Source organism: Episyrphus balteatus, chromosome 2 (genome assembly GCF_945859705.1).
Source record: "Episyrphus balteatus chromosome 2, idEpiBalt1.1, whole genome shotgun sequence".
Taxonomy (NCBI): domain Eukaryota; kingdom Metazoa; phylum Arthropoda; class Insecta; order Diptera; family Syrphidae; genus Episyrphus; species Episyrphus balteatus.
In genome coordinates this window covers 35,828,573-35,849,037 of record NC_079135.1, presented here as the reverse complement: position 1 = coordinate 35,849,037, position 20,465 = coordinate 35,828,573, and the positions used below count along the sequence as shown (strand labels likewise).

At 29.8% G+C, this 20,465-nt stretch overlaps 1 protein-coding gene across 3 annotated transcripts; it reads right to left on the bottom strand.

Annotated features, from left to right (window-relative positions):
- Positions 1-2,458: 2,458 nt before the first annotated feature.
- LOC129911925 (T-box transcription factor TBX2-like) lies at positions 2,459-20,036 on the bottom strand. 3 transcript variants are annotated; one of them, XM_055989945.1, is made up of 5 exons: positions 19,883-20,036; positions 7,819-7,975; positions 4,580-4,847; positions 4,280-4,417; positions 2,459-3,424 (listed from the first exon to the last, which is right to left on the bottom strand). In XM_055989945.1, the coding sequence occupies exons 1-5, from the start codon at positions 20,031-20,033 to the stop codon at positions 2,699-2,701; spliced, it is 1,440 nt and encodes a 479-aa protein (XP_055845920.1). In that variant the 5' UTR covers positions 20,034-20,036; the 3' UTR covers positions 2,459-2,698. The 3 variants fall into 3 exon arrangements, with proteins under 3 accessions (XP_055845920.1, XP_055845922.1, XP_055845921.1); XM_055989947.1 differs by lacking the exon at positions 19,883-20,036 and adding an exon at positions 13,002-13,103; XM_055989946.1 differs by lacking the exons at positions 7,819-7,975; positions 19,883-20,036 and adding an exon at positions 6,351-6,553.
- Between the last annotated feature and the right edge of the window lie 429 nt (positions 20,037-20,465).

The following is a 20,465-nucleotide window of genomic DNA, read 5'->3' as shown; positions in this document are numbered from 1 at the left end:
TATATAGGCTGAGATAAATCGTCTATGTTCCATAAAAGTCAAGACCCTAAGCAAAACTTGGTCCTCTTGAATGAATTTTTGCTCAACGGCATTCAAAACCAGATCCAAATGACCCCCAGTCTATCGATTTGGATACTATTAAGCATCTGTGGGACTATTTGGTGAGCAAAGTAAGGATCAAAGGATTGGCTGATTTGAAAACTTTAGTTTTTGGTGATTCCCAAGAATTGAAATTTTTTTGAAATAAGTACACAATTAAAAAGTCTGTCCCACTGATAACATAATGTACACATTTTTATACACCACCAAATTTTGGATGTAGCGGCAAAAATATTTTTTTTTCGACAGTCAGCTATTTAAATAATAATAGCGTAGTAATTTTTTAACCAGTTTTAAAAAGTTTAAGTGTCCTGTTTTTCTCAGTTCTGTTTTAGTCCTGTTGTTCTCAGTTGATTCTCTACCCATTTTCATAAGAAGTATCTCGTGGAATTTGTTTATAAATATTAATTAAAAATATTATGTTTTGGTGCAAGTATGCGTATGTACAAAATCGTTGTGCAAGTGCAAAAAATGAAAAAAGAAATAGATCAGACAAAGACACTCAGAAATGTATGTATCTCTCCAGACCAAAAATTAAAAAAAAACGTAAAAAAAGTTAAAAAAGTGCTATGTCTTGGTACCACCCTAATAACTTCCTTTACTGTTGTCTCATTTGAAACTGAAGGAGACGGACCCATAGCTTTGGAAAATACGCACGCAATTCTTAATTTTAAGAACACTGTTTTTTTTTCTCAAAAAATATTCATCTTTTCATAAAAAGGATCATAAAAAGCATAAAGTAGTCGTTTCGGGTCTCATCCCATTCAGCATTTATAAAGGTCTTTAAAGCAATGTTTCGTATAGCCAGATTGCATGAACCTAAATTTTCTAGCTTGATCAACCTCCCCTACTCTTGCATATGGGGTTTTAAAAATATCAATAAAAAAGAGCACGTATACGCCACAGTGAATATGGAAAACGTGCAAATAATGTGAATTACAACTTTGGCTTGGATACTAACATACCCTAATCAAAATTTAATTAACATTTCAACTCAATAATTGAACAAAATGTTCATTTTTTTCGTCAGTGTTAATAAATTAAACAGAAAAACAAGTTCGATTCAAATAAAACCTCGTAGCTTATTTTAAAATATTACAAAAAAAAAAAAAAAATACAAACCTAAGGCAAAGGAAAAAAAAAATACAAATAAATAAAATATAAATAGCAATTCTTATTATAGTTTAAGTCATATACCGTTAATTTTGGTCCTAAAAAAAATTTAAATTTTGCCAAAAATCCAAAATTGAATTATTGTTTCTTTTCTAAATGCTGTTCTTACTTGCGATATACATAGGTACTATAGGGCAAGTTTAGGATTCGAAAAAAAAAATTCGAACTCGAGATAACAATTTTTGTGTATAGTATTACATATGAGAGCCAACTTTCGAAATAAAAAAATATTTTTTGTACCGTTATTAACGTTACCTGCCGATTTAAACCAAAATTTTTACACAAAAGCATTAAAGTAAAGGCAATATTAAAATTTTAGAAAATTTCCAAAAAATACATTTTTGGATTTTTAAAAAATATTTCAAGATTTTTGTTTGAAAAATCAATTTTTTTAAAACGGGTTTGTGAAAAATTTTGAAATTACGTTTTCATGTGTAAATTAATTATTTCTTCAAAATGGCTTACCAACTTTTTTTTTGAAAAATGTTAGAAAATTTTTATATATAAAAAATTATTTTTTTAAAAAACGGCTCCAACGGTTTTTAATTTTTTTTTCTAAAAATACATTTTTATACAAGAAATAAAATGGCAAACTTGGTTTTTCGTAAAACGGTGTTAAATTAATTATAAAAACAGATTTTATTTTTTATTTACTTTTTAATTTCTTGAAAATATCAAATTTTAAATTTTCCCTAAAAGCTTTAACATTAAAGTTACTTTAAGCATAAGAGCAAGTACATACGTGCGACCCCAGTCGTGCATTTTATTTACATTTGCTTTGCTGTCGAATTGAAACTATGTATGGCATTGCATTTTTCACGGGTTTCTCAGGATCTCCTCTTTGGCAATGCCAATACCAACTGAGTAGGTTGTGTTCTTTTTTTGTTTTGTATAATTTGTTTAGTATTTTTTCACTTTTCCTTTCATATATCAAATTATCTTATTATCACCTTTGTTAAGTTTTTTAAGCTTGAACGAACATTCCTATTTCCTAGCTCAATCTTAATAAAAAGATAACTGAAAGAATGCAATCCCTCGGTTTTAAGTTTCTATACATACCACCTGAGCATTCATTCATTCAACAGGGTTTACATTTACATTAAAAAATTAAAATGGTTAAGAAAATATGCCTTTTTATTTTATCATTTCTTTTATTTTTCTTTTAAATTATCTTATAGACCTAATTTACAATTCTATCTTACATAACATTCAATATAACTAAGATTATTTATACATAAATGGACAACTAAATACAAGTGAAATTATTTGAACTGAAAAAATTTTTAAATTAATGTTTTATGTTAAATAATAAATTTTTACAACAATTTGTTTATGAAAATATGTATTTGCACTTAAATAAAAATGAAACGAAATATATACAATGAAAATTATGATTTAATTTATTTTTTTTGCTATCCATTTTTTTTTAACTTTTACTTCCCAATATAGCGGATATTGAAAAGTTTTTACTTTTATTCGCTCTTATCGAATCTCCAGCTTCAGAATGAGGCACATCTGGTGTTTGATGCGATATCGTCGTTGCTGTTGTTGAATTACTGGGTGCATCTCCATTTGATATTTCAGTTTCTGATACATCACTAGTTTCCAAGCATAAAGATATATCATTTGGTTGGTGATGATGCAAACTAAAAGGATGCATATGATGCATTGGATATTGTGGCCTTTCGAAATATGAATAAGCTAAATCAACAAATGAAGGATTCATAAATGTTTGCATCTTCTGAACCATCATAGATTCATTGGTAACATTAATTCGCTGAGATGGTGGTTGTTGATAAACATGATGTAGTTCATTGCCAAGATCAATGTTGGGTGAATTTTTCCCACTCGTGCTATTGCTACTTGTTGATATGGGAAATCCAACTTCATCAAGAGATGACATCGAACATGTAGATCCATTTGATCTTATTCGCTTGGCATTAGGTGATAATTCTGTATCGTCATCGTTGGGATGTGTTTCATATCCACTAGTGCTGGGTAATGAATTTGCTTTTAAAGGGGAAATGTCATTACTAGTGCATCGAATTTCCGGTGATGATGACATTTTTCTCTTGCAACGTGATTGACCAGTTTCTCGAAAACCTTTGGCAAATGGATTGTTATCAATTTTCAGTTTAGTAATACGATCGTTCTGGAAATAAAAAAAAAAGAAATTTAGATTTTTTTTGCTTTTGGTTCAGTGATATAAAGGAATTTAAAAGAAATTGCACAAATAAAATAAAATAAGTTTGAATATTTTTCTTGGTGTTAAGCACTAGTTAATATAACTTTATTTAAGAAACAATTTAATTCAAGGGTTTGTCTTTATTATTCCGAATTGGAGGTCATTTAATAATGTTATTGAGGGGCTGGGCCCACTGGTTAGTTTCTAATGTTTTGCCGTTTGGGGTAAAAAATTAAGTCTTTAAAACTATTCTTTTAATAGTCATTTTTTAACGGGTTAAGTTTTGTTTGAGAAAGGTTTCATAACTTGTTAAAAAAGTTATACAATTTTTCTTAGATATATTAATCTAAAGACTCTGTAAAAAAAAATCAAGTGACAGGGTGTTTTTTTAAGAAAAGATGAAATTAAGAATTAATGGTAAAAAAAATTATGGCAAAAGTCCTACCCCAAAAGAAATTGGTAGAGATGTTTTGGTACAAAAACCAAGAGACTGAGCATTTTAAGTGAGGGGGTGTTTTTTTGGGAAATACCTGTAAGTAAAATTTGCGATAAGTCGCAATAATGAATAAATCAATGATATAAAATGGTAGGTACCATTGCGAACTTTATTAAAAAATAATCTCTTTGAAATGCGAGTTGCTTATTCAATGAGTTTTTATACATTTTTGCTTTCAATGAGTGATTTTTTTTTTAAGTACAGAGAAAATATTTATTCAAGAATAAAAAAGTTTTTAAAGTAAAACTTTTAAATATGGATTTTTGGGTAGAAGGAGAATCAGGTATATTAATTTTTAAGGCACATTCAAGCTTTGAGATTATTACCTGATATGCGGTGACGGCAACAAATTCCGTTTCTGGAAACACAAATGCTTGTTGTGGTGACCATGGTATTTGTGTAGGGTCTGATGTCCGGATAATATGTATTCTTGGTTGATATTTATGCATGCTTGCAAGAACAATCTGCAAGAAAAAAAAAAAAAATAAGAAATCGTTAAAAATTGAACGAAAAAATTAGCTCAGTTGTTTTTTAAGATAAGAGTTAAAAAAATCCACGTAAAGTTAAATTGAAATTTTATTCAAAAGTCAATAAATCCAAATAAATTAAAAATGTAATATCCTTACATGTCCATTGCTGTCCAAAGTGTTATTGGTTAATTTCACTTTATTAAACAAAATCGGTTGTGCCTGCCAATGTGCACCCGAAGCTGGACTGTCTGTGTGCAAAAACATTCTCTGCGGGCTTTGAGGTTCAGCACCACCGGCTGGCACCCATTGAGAACCTGAGAATTTATACCGGCAATCACCAATAGGAACCATTTCCAAAAGAACACAATAATTCGATTCTTCTTCAAGACCGGAAATTGACAGGCGCATCGATGGAAACATCCGCCTACAAAAATACAAAAAAAGAAAAACAAATAAGTACAAGTGTCTACACCATACAAATATATCTACAGTTGATATACAGGGTGTCCCAAAAGTAATGGATCAAACGAAATATGCTGATAGGCCAACTTTAGGGCTCTCAGAATTTGGTAACTTGTTCATCCCAAATCCTTACGGTTTTCGATTTAATGCAGTTTTTGTCAAATTTCGAAAAATCTCGACTTGGCAACAGTATTTTGCTTCCTCCGCTCATAATTGATTTTTGTTTTTTACAATTCCTTCACTAAAACATTGCCAAATAATAAGAAATAATTAATTTATCAAAATATTTTTTGTTTCATATGCCATTTTGCTGCAAATTAATTAACAGTTCCATGTTTTATAAAAACTCAATTTTGTAGTTTTATTTCAGAGCATCATCCCGAAAAAAAATTGTATGGTGTGACACTGGTTTATTACTTTAAAAACTTGCCGTGTTATTGCAGTTTTCAAAAATGTATACAAGTTTCCAAAGATGAAATTAGAACGAAAGTTATTACAATTTGAATGCAAAAAAACAATCGTTTTCAGAGCAAAATAACAAACAAAAAGCGAGGCTTTTATTCAAAAAGAAATAAACAAACAACAGCCGAGAAAATGTGTTTATTTTTCTTTGTTATTTTGCTCTGAAAAGCCCTGTTTTGTTGCATTTAAATTGTAATATCTTTAGTTCTAACTTCTACTTTGAAAACTTTTATACATTTTTGAAAACTGCAATAACACGCCAAGTTTTTAAAGCAATATACCAGTGTCACACCATACAAATTTTTTTCAATGTGTTATTCTGAAATAAAAGTATGAAATTGAGTTTTTATAAAACATGGAACTGTTAATAAATTTGCATCAAAATGGCATATGAAATAAAAAATATTTTGATTAATTAGTTATTTCTTATTATTTGGCAATGTTTTAGTGAAAGAATTGTAAAAAACAAAAATCAATTATGAGCGGAGGAAGCAAAATACTGTTGCCAAGTCGGGATTTTTCGAAATTTCACAAAAACTGCATTAAATCGAAAACCGTAAGAATTTGGGATGAACAAGTTACCAAATTCTGAGAGCCCTAAAGTTGGCCTATCAGCATATTTCGTTTGATCCATTACTTTTGGGACACCCTGTAATTACAATGATTAATTAGAATAAATTAAACGTCATCGCACGTCTGGTTTACAAAAAAAAAAAAATAAAAAACGAAAAAAAAAAAAAAAAACAAACAAAAATATATATTTGAAAAAACACACAAACACAACGCAATCAACGAAACCAACAAAAATTCCTTAGCAAATTTCAAGAGGCGCTACTCAAGGGATGAGATCTCTTATTTGAACTGACCATAGCATTGGGTTCCCATAGTTAGCAGGTCAGCAGGTGGTATTCCGTGGCGCCGACGTTTTTGTTCGTCTGACAGTTGGGTAGGCATGCAGCGTGCCTATCACCAGAATGATTAATTACAATAAAATAAATCGTACCTCATTGATTGCATTGATATCATATCTTGTCGCGGATTAAAGTTAGGTATCCGTATTTGAAGATGAGGTGTTGGTTTTTTTTAAAGGTCGTCTTTAATGTGTGATGTGACTTTGTAAAAAAATGATGATTTATTCTTTAAAATTTGATAAACTGTCTTCAATGTTTTCTATTAGGTACTTGATAAGTTGTGTCAATTAATAACTTAACGAAAGTCAGATAGAAATCATAGTTAGCCTGTATGAAAGAGTCAGCGTATTTACATTTCTAACATTTTCGTTAAAGAAAGTATCAATTTTTGATGATCTTTGAATGTGTTGAACAGCCGTAAACACAGTAAAGGCTTCGAAATTCAACTTCTGACTGATAATAACTAATCTTGATTGTAACATAAATTATATCTTTTTTCTAAGTTTTGCATATCAAGTTCCAGATTAAGTTTGTTCTTGCCTATAACTTGATCTTCTTAAATTTTGTGTATACCTGTTATAAAAATCGTTAAATAAGGATTTGACTAAACTGAGTTTCGTTAAGTGCTTAAGCACCTCATACTATAAACATTTTCTATATGTAAATGAAGAATATTTCTTGAACAAATAGATATACGAAAGATTCAAGGAAAATTCGTTGAAACTTATCGTGGGATATTTGTCTAGTCTTCAAGAGCTAACCGACATTACCGTCGCGTCGTCGGTCGTCGCCTTTTTCTTTCTTTCTTTTTTTTTAAATAAAAATGAAGGATGAGTGAATATATAGGTATGTGTTTGGAAATTATGGTCTTGCTTTTAATACACTTAGAACCTTTGTTTAAATAAGATAAGTGGCAAGAAAAAAAAAATCAAGTGGCGTTAACAAAGAACATGACGCCAGTCAGTTTTTTTTTTGTTGTTGAAGAAAGTTAAACATGTTGGTTTGCAATGCTATTTTTAATTCTTAAGAATTAATTGGTTTTGTTTATATTTGCCAAAGTCAGGTTTTAATATTTAAACTAAATTAGAACCCGAAGAACATCTTTTATAGAACCTATTTTAATTATTGTTGAAATATCAATATTGGTGATATTGTTAAACTTTGTTTGAAGTAGTTAATTCTTTGATTTTGAGGAACTAGGAACTAGGAACTAATTCATCAATTTCGTTAAGTTTTGAGAGCTTGACTTGACTTTCGCAAAGGAAAATTTATTTTGATTTTTTATTGAATTAGCTCAAAACACTTTCGTTAAGTTAATAAGTTTGAAAGACTGAAGAGCTTGTTAAGTTTTGATATCTTTTAAGCTACCATCACAGTTCGATTCGATCTCTTGGGCCTGCATTTAAGCGAAAAGTTTGAAGATTGCTTAATGCTCACATTACAGAAAAAGGAAAGTTGGTTTGATACGTTTATATGAATGATTTTATATCTAATACAAAACCTAACGATGCGCTTATATTATTCCAAAAGAAATAACTTAAGCTATTTCTTTTAACTTACCTTCCACTTTTTGTTATAATCATTTCGGTTCCAATCTGATGAAATTGTTTCCACAAATCGTCATTTTGGAGTGTAGCTTCAACTCCAGGCAAACTTACACGTGGAGGAAGGATGATATGCCTTGGAATGGGAATTGGTAAGATTGGTGGAAATGGATCTGAAAATTAAATAAATAAAAATTGTTATTAAAATACGTGGAAAGTTAAAGAAAACTTCTGTAAAGTAATACACATAACAACATGTAAACTTGTTTATATTCTTTAGATCTCAAAAAATCTTTGACAATTATTGACTTTCTATTTGCAAACAGCTTATAACAAAAATAATTGCAGAAAAGTTGAAGTATGTAACTGAAATTGTGGGAAAACTTAACGAACTTGAATTCTTACCAATTTAGTTCAGTTAGCTGTAAAATATGCAGAATGAGAGGTCTGGAAAACGATAACTGAACGAAACTTAGCAGACAAATTAAAAGAACTTTTTCCAGCAAACCAAAAAGAAAGGAAAAATTGTAGATATCTCAAAAGCCCTTTTTAAAAATAAAGTAGTCCATTCTTTTTGATGTCGAAACGTGGAAATGTAGTAGCTCACTCATCGGAAAAAAAGCTGAAATTTTACAAGCCAGCTTTAATTGAAAAATGAAATTTTAGACGGAGTCCAAAATTCAACTCCTATAGTTGTAGCCTCTCAAACTAAAAGTTACAGTGGAAAAGCTCTACAGAAAAATGTTGTAAGGGAGTAAATCATTTTAACCAGATGTATGTATGAAAATAAGAGGAAGTATTTGATATATTCTTAAGATGGTTTATAGGCTCTGAAGAAATCCGGACATTTAGGAAACCATAATTCTGTATAGCAGTGGTTTTATTGTCTGATGACGGTTTCTTAATATCGGATGATGTTTTCAAGATTATTTAGTTTCAATGTTACTTGATGCAAAAAATATAAAAGTTTCAGTTTTATTAAACCTCAGTGTACGTAATGTTATCTCAAGCTAACCATATTTTAAATATCCATGGACTTATCTTAAATGTTGTTGATAAATTACGAGCAATAATCCGGTAACTCTTATCTTATAGCAAATAAAATCATCGTTAAATAAATCCATACTCAAAATTGAGTGTTAATTGATTGCACTTTAAAAGGTGATATGTATGTAGGTAATATCAAAATCAATTTTTCAAGACCACCCAGTCATAATAAGAAATTAGTTGACTTTTTGATAACGTTTAATAAACCATATGACATTTAATTACGAATTTCAATTTGAATCTTCGATTAAATGCTTTTATCAGTAATTGATGATAAGTTCTTCGATCTTGATTTACGATAAAAGCATTGATAGTGGTGCCAGGCCTGTTTATCATTAGAGTTTTGTTGCTTTGTGCACTTTGATAATTAAGTTTTGTTGAAGACCAAGTTTTATTAAAGAACGACCCTTGACCTTTCTCTGATAACAATGTTAATTAAATTGATAACAATTATCCATTTTTATTGATAATTGGAAAAAGATATATATAAAATGTCAATGTTAACTGTCATCTTTCGATGAAATTGAAGAATAAACCGGAATGGATTTTTATAGTATTTCAGTAGTAACTGGTCAAAATTTACGCAAACAAATTGTCAAAACTCATTGATACGTGTGAAGCAATTTAGTACCAATGTTTTTGACAACAAAAATCTTCAATGTTTATTGTTAATAAACATTGATCGTTTATAGGACACTTTATTAAACCGCTTTCCTGTCGGCATTACTCATTAAAAATTGCTTCTTTGTCTTTACTTGATTATTGCAACAAAAATTTCCAGCAAAAATTAATGAATCATGAATATTGATATAAATAAACAGAAATCTGGTATAAGTGTTCAAAGGTAAAACTCAAAGTTCCGTCGGTGTTTCGTTCACTGGATCATTTTAACTTTTCCACATTACAATCACTACAGTTTTTAATAGGTGTTTAGTTTTTGTTTGTTGATTGTTACAATTGAATGTCAACATATTCACATATCGATGTCTTAACAGTTTTTTTAAAAGCCTTACCAGGAATACGTTGCATTATCTGATGACGATAGATCTCATGGGCAATGTGCTGCTGCATACGTAAATCCACAAATTCATTCATAGTAATCATTTTATTGTAATTAATTTTATCTTATTTTTTATATCTTCAGTTTATAACCACTTTTGATTTTTTATCAATTTCTTATAGTTCACAGTCACTTAAGTTTTTATAAAAATCCGTATTATTTTTTAAAGAATTTATTAATTCTTTTCCGATGGAACAATTTTCATTAAAAATTGTATATCAAAAGTAATCCACATATGACCGACACGATCAACGACGTCTTTACGATACGGCATTCGTCCTTTAACTGACCTGTTACTTCCAAATATACAAAGCAAGTTTCTTTCTGTAGAATTTTTATTTTGTATCAACTTCTGAGACTGCGATCATCGATGTCGATTGTCGATATGTTTTGTTGTGCAGTCAGTTTTGTTTTCTTGCAAAAGAGATTCAAAAAGATGCTGACAGACAACAACAATGCTAAAGCTGGGCTACCTGTTTTCAACACTTCTCCTCGAGCTCAAAAGTGTTTCGTGTGTCTCACCGATCTCCCTTTTCTTGTTGCATTGATCATCGACAAGATCTTCAATTTCAACCTATACGAGTGAATGCGACAACACGAAATACCACTCAACAGGTTTTCAAGTAAGCACTATGCCGTCGCCAACGAAGTATTGTTTTGTTAGGGAAAACGCTCTGGGCGAACGCGCTTATTGGCTGCTTGCTAGAAAACACCAACTTATAGCCCTCTGTAACACCTAGTGTGTTGGTTGACTCCATTTTTAAATTTTTTTAACGCCACACCGTCACGCATACGTGAAGCAAACACCAAGCTCCTCCTTTTCACAGAGTGTGTTATAATAAGCGAGTTTGTCTTTTAAGACATACTTAGACATACTGTTATATTTGTTATTAACATTTTGAAGATGCTTGTGTATATGCCTTTGCCGCCTTTAAAATAAATCTAACTTCAAAGTGACTTTTCTTAAAGGTGGTCTCTCGCTCTCGACTCGATATATGTATAATGTTTTCATATGCAGGTGGAAATGATTCTTTTTTTTTTTTTTTATTTCGTTGGTTTGTTGGTTTTTTGCTGCTTTAAGCCAGGATGGAGTTGGCACCTTGTATTCGATAAGGAGACGAATTATTACGCTGCGGTATTTAGGTATACTGTTGAAGTATTTATGTAGCTATGTGGCTATGTTGAAATGTTTTTAAAAATGTTTATGCTAAGTGCTGTGTTCATAATAGAGATATGTTGATGGCAGCCATCCAGCAGAGAATATAATACCTTGTCCTAGATTATAACGTCTTTTTTAGCGTGTATCATTAATTGATTACATCTTCTCAAATTGGAAGCTGAACATACTACCATATAGTGAGCAGTTAAAGGGAAGAAATAAAGTTTCTCTATTATAGACGATTGAAAAAAAAGGATATATTCTAAATTGCATCGAGTTATTATTGTTTCATTTTTGGTGCGATACAAAAGAAGAAGAAAAAATGCGACAAGAAAACTTTTGAAATTGAATTACATAAATAGTAAGACTTAATTACGAACACCTGTTAATTAAATATTTATCTTTTGAGTAACTCTTATGGAACATTATATATTTTCAACATGTAATAAAAGATTTAAAAATGAGAAAAAAAAACAGTAATACAAAAAATTTGTTCGTAAATAATATCGGTACATTAGTAAAAAAAAAATAACGTCCGAACGTCAGCAAAACAGTTAGGTTTATCAGTTAGATGCTATTTTCTTTCTTTTCTTGTTTACGTTTTTTCTCCTTCTAAAAATGATCTTTTTAAAAATTATTTCAATTTTGTTTTCAGTAGAAATTTGACCATGGTGGTGCATTTCAAGTTCTAGTTGAAACATCATGTTTTACCCATCACTGACATCATTTTGTTTACAATAAACCAATTGGCATTCAAGTTGAGATTAAACTACCACATTCCCTATTTTCGAAAAAGTATTTTATAATGACAACACCAGTATAAATTTTGCTCAATTCGGTATGTTTTGTAGATAATAATGGACTTTCGGCAGTAACATGTGCATTTTCACTTTGACAATAATTTTGGTTTTTTAATAAAACGAGTGAGTAATTGTTTCAATTACTATATCATTTAAGATAAACGTATTGATAAAAAAAAAATTGGCATATAATCGTGTTAAAATTTTAAGAAATTCAAAAATTATTCAACAAACGAAAGAGTTGACGTTAAAACCTTAAATATTATTTATACTGCCGATTTTTCTTAAATTTTCGATCAAATTGTTTTTCTCAATGTCATTTCATTATCATTACTAATCTCAAATGTGATGATTTAGTGCTGAGTGAAAATATATGAAAATATATTGACCATATCATGCCATCTTTAAAAATCTTGATTGAAGTCTGAAAAAAATTATTTAAAAGTTCCACTAGAATTATATAATTTATTTATATGTTTCACTCCTATTCACCGTATTTCATATTTGTCCACACCCACATTTTATCATACTTGAATATTTTTACAATTATTTAAATAAAAAACATATTCTTTTTTTAAGGTATCAATATAATCCAAATTAGAGTAAAATTTGCCCAGTGCAAAATAGTACATTTAGAATAAAATTCAAATTTAATTCAGTAACAAAAGAAAATAGTTTAATCAAAAAGAATGCAATTAACTTTCTTTCAATTCTTGTACGAGTATATTCTTGGGTACCAATAATTTAATTTTTATTATTTTAATAAACCTTTAATTTAAAATTAATTGATTAAAAAAGAGACGCTTTCCATTTCTATTTGAAAAAGAACTCTTTGATACTAATAGATTATATTGCAAATTATATTTATATATTAAATAATAATATTTTAATACACAAAAGATTGAATACAAATACAAAAAGAATACAATTTTAATCCCTGAAGTAGCAAACTGGTTTAAAATTTGGTGTAAAATTTAAACCCACTGCAAATAAAATGCACAAACCTTAAAATAAAGGGGTGATAATTGTGCGTTGGACGAATAGCTTGAGTTCGTAAATAAAACATGTAAAAAATATATATTAAGTGTAAAAGTGCACACATTAAACTGTGTTTAACACAAATTTTGAGTTACCTTTGGGCAACTATGTTAATCAGTTAGTTATCAAAAATTGTTATTGATAAAATGAACGCCATATTTAGAATGAAAAGAAGACCTTTTATTTCATTACTCTCTGTCTATTAAAGTATGCCGCTTTTTTGTAATTTTCGACTCGATATTAAAAATAGGTCTCTAGAAAAAAATGAAATTTAAAGTTTTGAAAAATTAAATTATTTCGTTAAAAATTTGAGGAACTCGATTTTAAGGCGTATTCATATACCTATATTCATGGTTTTCTTGCATGCGAATGACCTAGTCTTGAATTTTTTTCTTTTGACATCATTTTTTAGGAAAAAAAGGGGATAAGTGAAATTTTTGCTTCCAATTATAAAGTATTATTTTATTCTCTTAAGATTGCTTAATTCAAAAACATTTTAAGCTTTTGAAAAGCATGTAAATTATTTTAACGGTTTAAAGTGGTTTTAAAATTTCTTCGTTTATGATTTTTATTTTCAAACAACCACAGCTCAGTCGGAGTGTATTGCCTATTTTTATAAAAAGAAAAATTATTTTTTAACTTGATAAACCATCAAAAATAAAATCAATTTAAAAACGAAGCCATTTTGCTTTTTTCGACAAGGATAAAGGTGAAAAAAAAAATAAATGCTTTAATAATCAATTTTTTTCGTATATTCACTCCTCATTCACTCCCTCACTCAAAACTTCTACAATTAATAAAATGTCCTTTTTTTATTTAAAAAGGTACTAGCAGTGTAAAAAATATAAATACTTTGTAGATTTGTTCATTTAAGTACCTAACAAAAAACTTTTCCATGGAATTTTAGTTTTAAGATTGCAAAAAAGGTATAGGTGTGAATTATTCAAGTCATACGTAGTTCCAAATAAAAGCGGGATGATTGGTGGATTACCTAATTTTTCGGGAACTTGCGTTTTATCTCGCTTTAATATGTTTTACATTAGCTTGAAAAAAAATTTAAAAAAAAATACTTACATATACCAAAAAATATTGAACGACTAGTAGTTTTTCCTTTATAACTAAAGTTTACAAAAGAACAACCAAAGGCGAGTTTAAATTTAACCATATCTTTTTTTTTATTTAAGTATGTTAATTATTTTTAAATCAAAATTAATATATATTAAGTTATTTCTTTCATTTGGCGAACAATCATTAAAATTGTTACATCAAACGAAAGAGCTGAGGTTAAAACCTTAAAATAATTCTTCACTGCTATTTTAAAAATTCTCGTTGAACATACTGCACTAACTGTAAGCATTACTCTAAAATAGGACGATTGATTGTATATTGAAGAGATATTGCCAATCGAAAAGTTTTTAAGTTTCAAAATCAAAGACTGAGAAAAATAGTTGAGTACTCCACAGATGATATACCTATACCAATTAGTATATTTAATAAATGTAACAAAAAGCTTATTTCGAGAAATTCTCTAATAATACAACCGCTTTTTTCCATTTCCTTTTAGTTATCATTCACTTTTACAATATTATGGTGAGCAATTTAGTGATCTATGTGAAATTTTTATCAATTTGCATTACTCACCAGATTTATATAAAACCTGCTTTTATAAAAAAAAAAACACATTGAAAGGAACAGGAAATACCAAACATCCTATTTTGCACAAAAAAAACCTACGGAAATTAAAGTACATTCCAATCTTGTTTACTTCCTCTTGATAATTATTATGCTCAGACCATGTCCTGTTTGTTTATTTATTTGAAGGCTAAAGTGACGTCCGTTAAGTGCTCTCAGTCTGATATATGTAGGAGTAGGTGTAACACACCTATAGGACTTTAATTATCTAGGCGTCATTGGCAATATAACAATTGCTTTTCTATTCGTCTTGGGTTGACTAATTACCTTATGCTCGTATGTTTGATTTTTTTTTTTTGCTTGGTTGTATACCTGCGGAAAGTCCGAGTTCCTTCCATTTAGATAAATTCATTCAGATACAAAATGTTTGTTATGCATACTTAAGTTGCAATGGTTGCATTTTTGTTGAATGATTCTAATGGGAGGGTATCTTGTTGTAAATAGACATTTTGTTTGTTCAATTACCTATATTTCCGTTCTTTAAATTTCATTCTGGATTTTGGAATGCTAAAAGTTTTTTGTAGGTATTTTTTTTTTTTTTATAAATTACTCATGTAACCAATTGATTTCATTCATGTCGACATTTGTGTGGATCAGAATCAAAACCCATTTTATCCACTTTTTTTGATTTTGATTAAATCGAGAAAAACTTGTATCTCGTAAACGAAACATTTTTTAGTACTGTTTTAAATGCAGGATTGATTCAATTAGGATTCCCTACAGTTTAAGTCCAGAAATCGTGATCTGAGAGTTTTAGTTTTAGAGTTATACCCAAAACAAATATGAATAGAATGGATTTTGAGAATCACTTCTGAATTTCAGACCAAAATAAGAAAATATGGCATTAAAAAAACTCAATTAAAAACGAGAAAACTTTATTTCCTTTTTTTTTAACTACACCTACTTTCTTGAACAAATAAATTCAATCCTAAATGCCGAAAATTTTTTTTTTAAAAATCCGTATAAATTTTCGGATATTCCCATCTAATCTCATCCCATGGATAAAATGGTTTTTGAATTTCAAATTTATTTTAGAAATAATATTTTGAATGGATATAATGGATTTTGATGCGAATAAATTTGTTTGGATATAATGGGTTTTGAAACAAAAACTCAAGTGGATAAAATGGGTTTTGAAATTAACCTCTAACTTTGTGGTTTGATTTCTATGCCAAAAAATGTAATTAGAGACTCAAACTTGGGCGTAACGTATGTATTTGAATAATACAAACAAAACCTCATACCTAAGTCATTTTTTTTGAAAAGTGGATATAATGTGTTTTGATTCTGATCCACACATTTAAAGTTTGGTGCGAGATTTTAAATAAATATTTATGATTTTTTTTTTCTTTATAAGTGTTTTGAGGATTTATTCGTTGCCCATGACTGCATTCAAACAAGGATTCAAATTTGGAATTAATGCTAATATGCCCATTGGCCATTCTATAACTTGTGGTTCTCTCAAGTCGCAATTTTCAAGATCTAGTCGGGAGCTACAAGTTCGTTCAATTATAAAAAAAAACGTGTTTCAAACATGCAACACATCACACATGAATTCAAGATACTTTTTAATGACACTTTTGGGTCTTGCAAATCACGCCTTTTGCAGACACGAATATTTTAAGGGTTTTGATAAGCTATTGAATGCACAAACAAAGATATTTACACAACTTTTAGTCTATTAGAATTCATTCACATCGAACTTGAGATAAAAACATTAACTGCCATAACACCGTTTTTTTAATGTCTAACTTTCTCGTAAACAACTCAATCAATTTCAACGAAACTTTTGTACAGAAGCGTAGTGAAAAATATTTGTTTACATCAATTTTTTTTTTAACTTTCTTTAATCGAATAATTTTTTTTTTGAAATTTTTTTTGGGAGTCAATTTAAATTTTTTTAAGAATTGGACACCAATTTCTTTTGTTTGAAAGTGTAAAGGCTTGGTGTAACTGTTTTTGGGGTTAACTTTTAGGTTTCTGTGGTGCTGAACACGAATCTGGTCGAAGTTTCGAATGAAAACATTAAAAAGGAAGATAAAAGTAGGAGAATGTATGTTATTTCGATTTTTGTGTATTTTCCTAATCATGTACTTTTGAAGCGATTCGATGGGTCAAGTCCATTTATGTATTATGCAAAACTTTGAAGCTAGATTTCAGAAATTAAAGATTAAAAAAAAACAAAATTTTACAGGAAAATAGTTTTATGTAGGTAGCAGGGGCCTCTTAATCATAACAAGTGAAATCCAAAAGTTTCTTGGAGGTCTGGTTGCTGACTTACCTACTTGCATCCAAACATTTTGTTTTCTTACGGATTCAGATATCTTCGGACTAAAGTCCCGAAACAAGTTTTGGTTCACAAAAATGAGTTAACAGTGAACAGGCCTTGCATTTTAAAACATTCCCTCCAAATTAATCGAGTGAGAAATCAAAAGAAATATCTCTTTAGGCTCTATTTATAACTGAAAACCAAAAGTTTCATGGAGGTCTGGGGTGGAATTACGGCACACGGTTACGATGATACGTTAACGTTTTGACTATTTTTGTCTCTATTTAATTATTAGAAAACGATAGGGACACATAGCAACCATTCGTTAACGAACGTATGCCGTAATTCGACCCCTGGTTCCTGAGATATTTCTATACAAACAATTTTTTGTTTCTTTCTGTTTCTTACATTCCGAAACCGATATCTTTTGACCAAAGTCTCGAAATCCGGTTTGAATTATGGATATGAGTTCATAATCAACAGGCCTATGATTTCGTGTTAAAAAATTACAAATTTATTTTTTTCAGATTTTTGAGAAAAAATCAAGGTTAACCCCTTGCCAAAAAAAAATTGCATTTTCAAAAACTTCCTCCAAATCCATCATGTGAGACACCATAAGAAAGGTCCCTTTAAGCTCTATTCATAACTGGAAAACAAATGTTTCTTGGAGGTCTGGTTCCTAAGATATTTCTATATTTCTTTCTCTTTCTTACATTCCGAAACCGATATCTTTTGACCAAAGTCTCGAAATCCGGTTTGAATTATGGATATGAGTTCATAATCAACAGGCCTATGCATTCAGGTTAAAAAATTGCAAATTCATTTTTTTTTCAGATTTTCGAGAAAAAATCAAGGTTAACCCCTTGTCAAAAAAATTACATTTTCAAAAACTTCCTCCAAATCCATCGAGTGACACATCAAAAGAAAGGTCTTTTTTAGCTCTATTCACTGAAAATGAAAAGTTTCTAGGAGGTCTGGTTCCTGAGCTTTTTCCATCCAAACATTGTTTTCTGGCCTATGCATTCGGGTAAAAAATTAAAAATTTATTTTTTTTTTTAACCCGTTGCCAAAAAAAACTTCCTCCAAATTCATCGAGTGAGACGTCAAAATAAAGGTTATATTCATAACTGAAAACCAAAAGTTTCATAGACGTCTGGCTCCTGGGGTACAGTCACTCACGAAATTATCGAGCCAAATCTTTGTCTTGAGTTAAATGTCAAAAAAAAAAAAAATCCATAGATATTTGTATATTTTTCAAATCCTGAGATATTTCCATCCAAACATTGATTTCTGGCCTAAAATAAATTATTGTAAAACGTAATCTAAACACCACAAAATTATTGAGCCAAAAGTCCAAAATCGATATTGTAGTTCCAGTTTAACTTCTGTTTCACGATTTTATTAAATAACTCTTTTATATTACACCGTTTTAAGTCCTCTTCATATAGTTTAAACCAGGTATGACGAGCCAAAGTATTTTATACGATTTTCCTTATAGTACAATATTCAGTGTATTTGTTAAAAATAACTCTTAATTTTTGAACGTTAAGAATAAATATGACCACAAAACTAAATTCGTCGAAAAAAATAGGTTTTTTATTTGCATTTGGCCCAATATTTATGTGAGTAACTGTTTTCATATTTTTCGAAAAATAAAATTTAAAAACTCCTCAAAGTCTTTCGAGTGAGATCTGGGGTCGAATTACGGCACACGATTACGATCATACGTTAACGTTTTGACTATTTCTGTCTCTATTTAATTATTAGAAAACGATAGGGACACATAGCAACCATTCGTTAACGAACGTATGCCGTAATTCGACCCCTGGTTGCTGTATATGTAAACTGGATTCTTAACTACATGATTTTTCTTGGGGCTCTGGCATCTATTGGGGGCCTTGGGACCTGCCCCAATGGTATGTACGCCCCTGTATGCAAACATCCTTATATAGCTTTATTACCAGTTCTATTTTAAAATTAGTTATGGTTTTCTTCTTTTATTTAATATTGGCGTTTGATTTAAGTTTCCTCACATATTTCAATTTTGTATCCTAAACTAACAAGGTTTATTTTGAGGGTTTTCAGAAGCCCTGATTTTTCAATCGTCAGTTCACGCAGAAAAATAATGGACCTACCGAGAGGTTTTTTCGGTGGTTTAAAAATAACGTAGTCTTGGTTAAAAACTACGTAGTTCTCGTCGCTAAAATCAACGTACTCGCCTCAGTTAAGTTAAATTGTTTACAATTACCATTTTAGAAGGTTATTTTAACCGATATAATCAAGTTATATTGATCAAGAAACTCGGCCAAAATTTGAGATATTAGTATAATTTAACCGAGAAAGTGGGTAAGATTAAACAATTTTGATTAACCAAGTTGACTGGTGTAATTTTAACCGTGTAGACTATCAGAAGAATAAATGTCAAAATAAAAAAAAAACTTTTATTCCTAGGAATAAGCTATAACTGAGGTTTATCTGACTATTGAAAAATTGGCCCTAAATACAAAAATATTTCAATTTAAACAATTTTGTTTCTGTTTTAAACTATAAAGTTTGTTTATTCAAACTAAGACTGAGACAACCACCATTTCTGCGTTTGACATACTGACCACCACCATTAAACTTTAGCTTTGTAGTCTAAAACATGCTTTAAGTGCTTTTGAAAAAAAAATCTCTAGCTTATCCTTAAATCAGAACAGAATTTTTATAAAATAAGCTAATTGTGTACTGTCGTTCATATTGACAAGTAACCTCCTGCCGACATACAGACAAGCGCAAAACGCAAAACAACGAATTGAAAAAAAAAATTACAAAGAGACGCCCGCGATTTTATCGTCGGCATCTGCACAAAACTCTTCACAAGATATAATCAGTTTCGATATCGATTACCCAACTTGACCTGCGACTGCGACGAAAGAACAGAAGCTATATTCTCAACCAAAAAACAAAAAAAAAAAAATATATCTTCTTAGCACGGTCATTATACATGCAACAACACTAACGCCAACAACATACCTAGAAACATTTCTTTGTAATTTGCTGGTTGTATCTTGACATGTCTGCAAATAACAAGCAATAAGTCGAGTCGAGAAACGGTTGTCGGTTGGTTGGCGGCATCGGCATCGCAAACAGGAGGCGGTTGTCCTTTATATGTATAAATTGCCATTTCATGAAGTAGCCCAGTCGGGATGTACAAAAAATTAAGCTGAAATGGAAATAATTAGATCGTGCAATTTTTTTTCATAGGATGATAGAGGGGATCACTGGGTGCTTAAAACCAGTTTTTCGGGAAAATCGACCTTGTGCTTAAGCCGCCATCTTGGATTAAAGGTAAAACACGTTTTAGTGAATAACTCGGCCATTTTTGATTTTTGACAAAAATTATATATATAAAACTTGTAAAAAATTTTATTTTCTATAACTTTTGTCTTAATAAATTTTTCTATATGACCTATATTTTTCGAGTTAATTTGAAAAAACTAAACCCCTACTCAGCTCAAACTTTATACCCGCTTTGATTATAGATTTTAAGATCAACGCAATATGGGAGTGTTTTTATATGGTTTTGGGAATGATAAATCTAGCTGCAATTTTAGTT

Coding starts and splice junctions, on each gene's coding strand:
- LOC129911925 (XM_055989945.1), bottom strand. CDS start 20,033: ATGGCAATTTATACATATAAAGGACAACCGCCTCCTGTTTGCGATGCC. Junction 7,976..19,882: donor TTACAAAGAAATGTTTCTAG/GTATGTTGTTGG, acceptor TTTAATTTTCAG/ATCCATTTCCACCAATCTTA. Junction 4,418..4,579: donor CTTTGGACAGCAATGGACAT/GTAAGGATATTA, acceptor TTTTTCTTGCAG/ATTGTTCTTGCAAGCATGCA.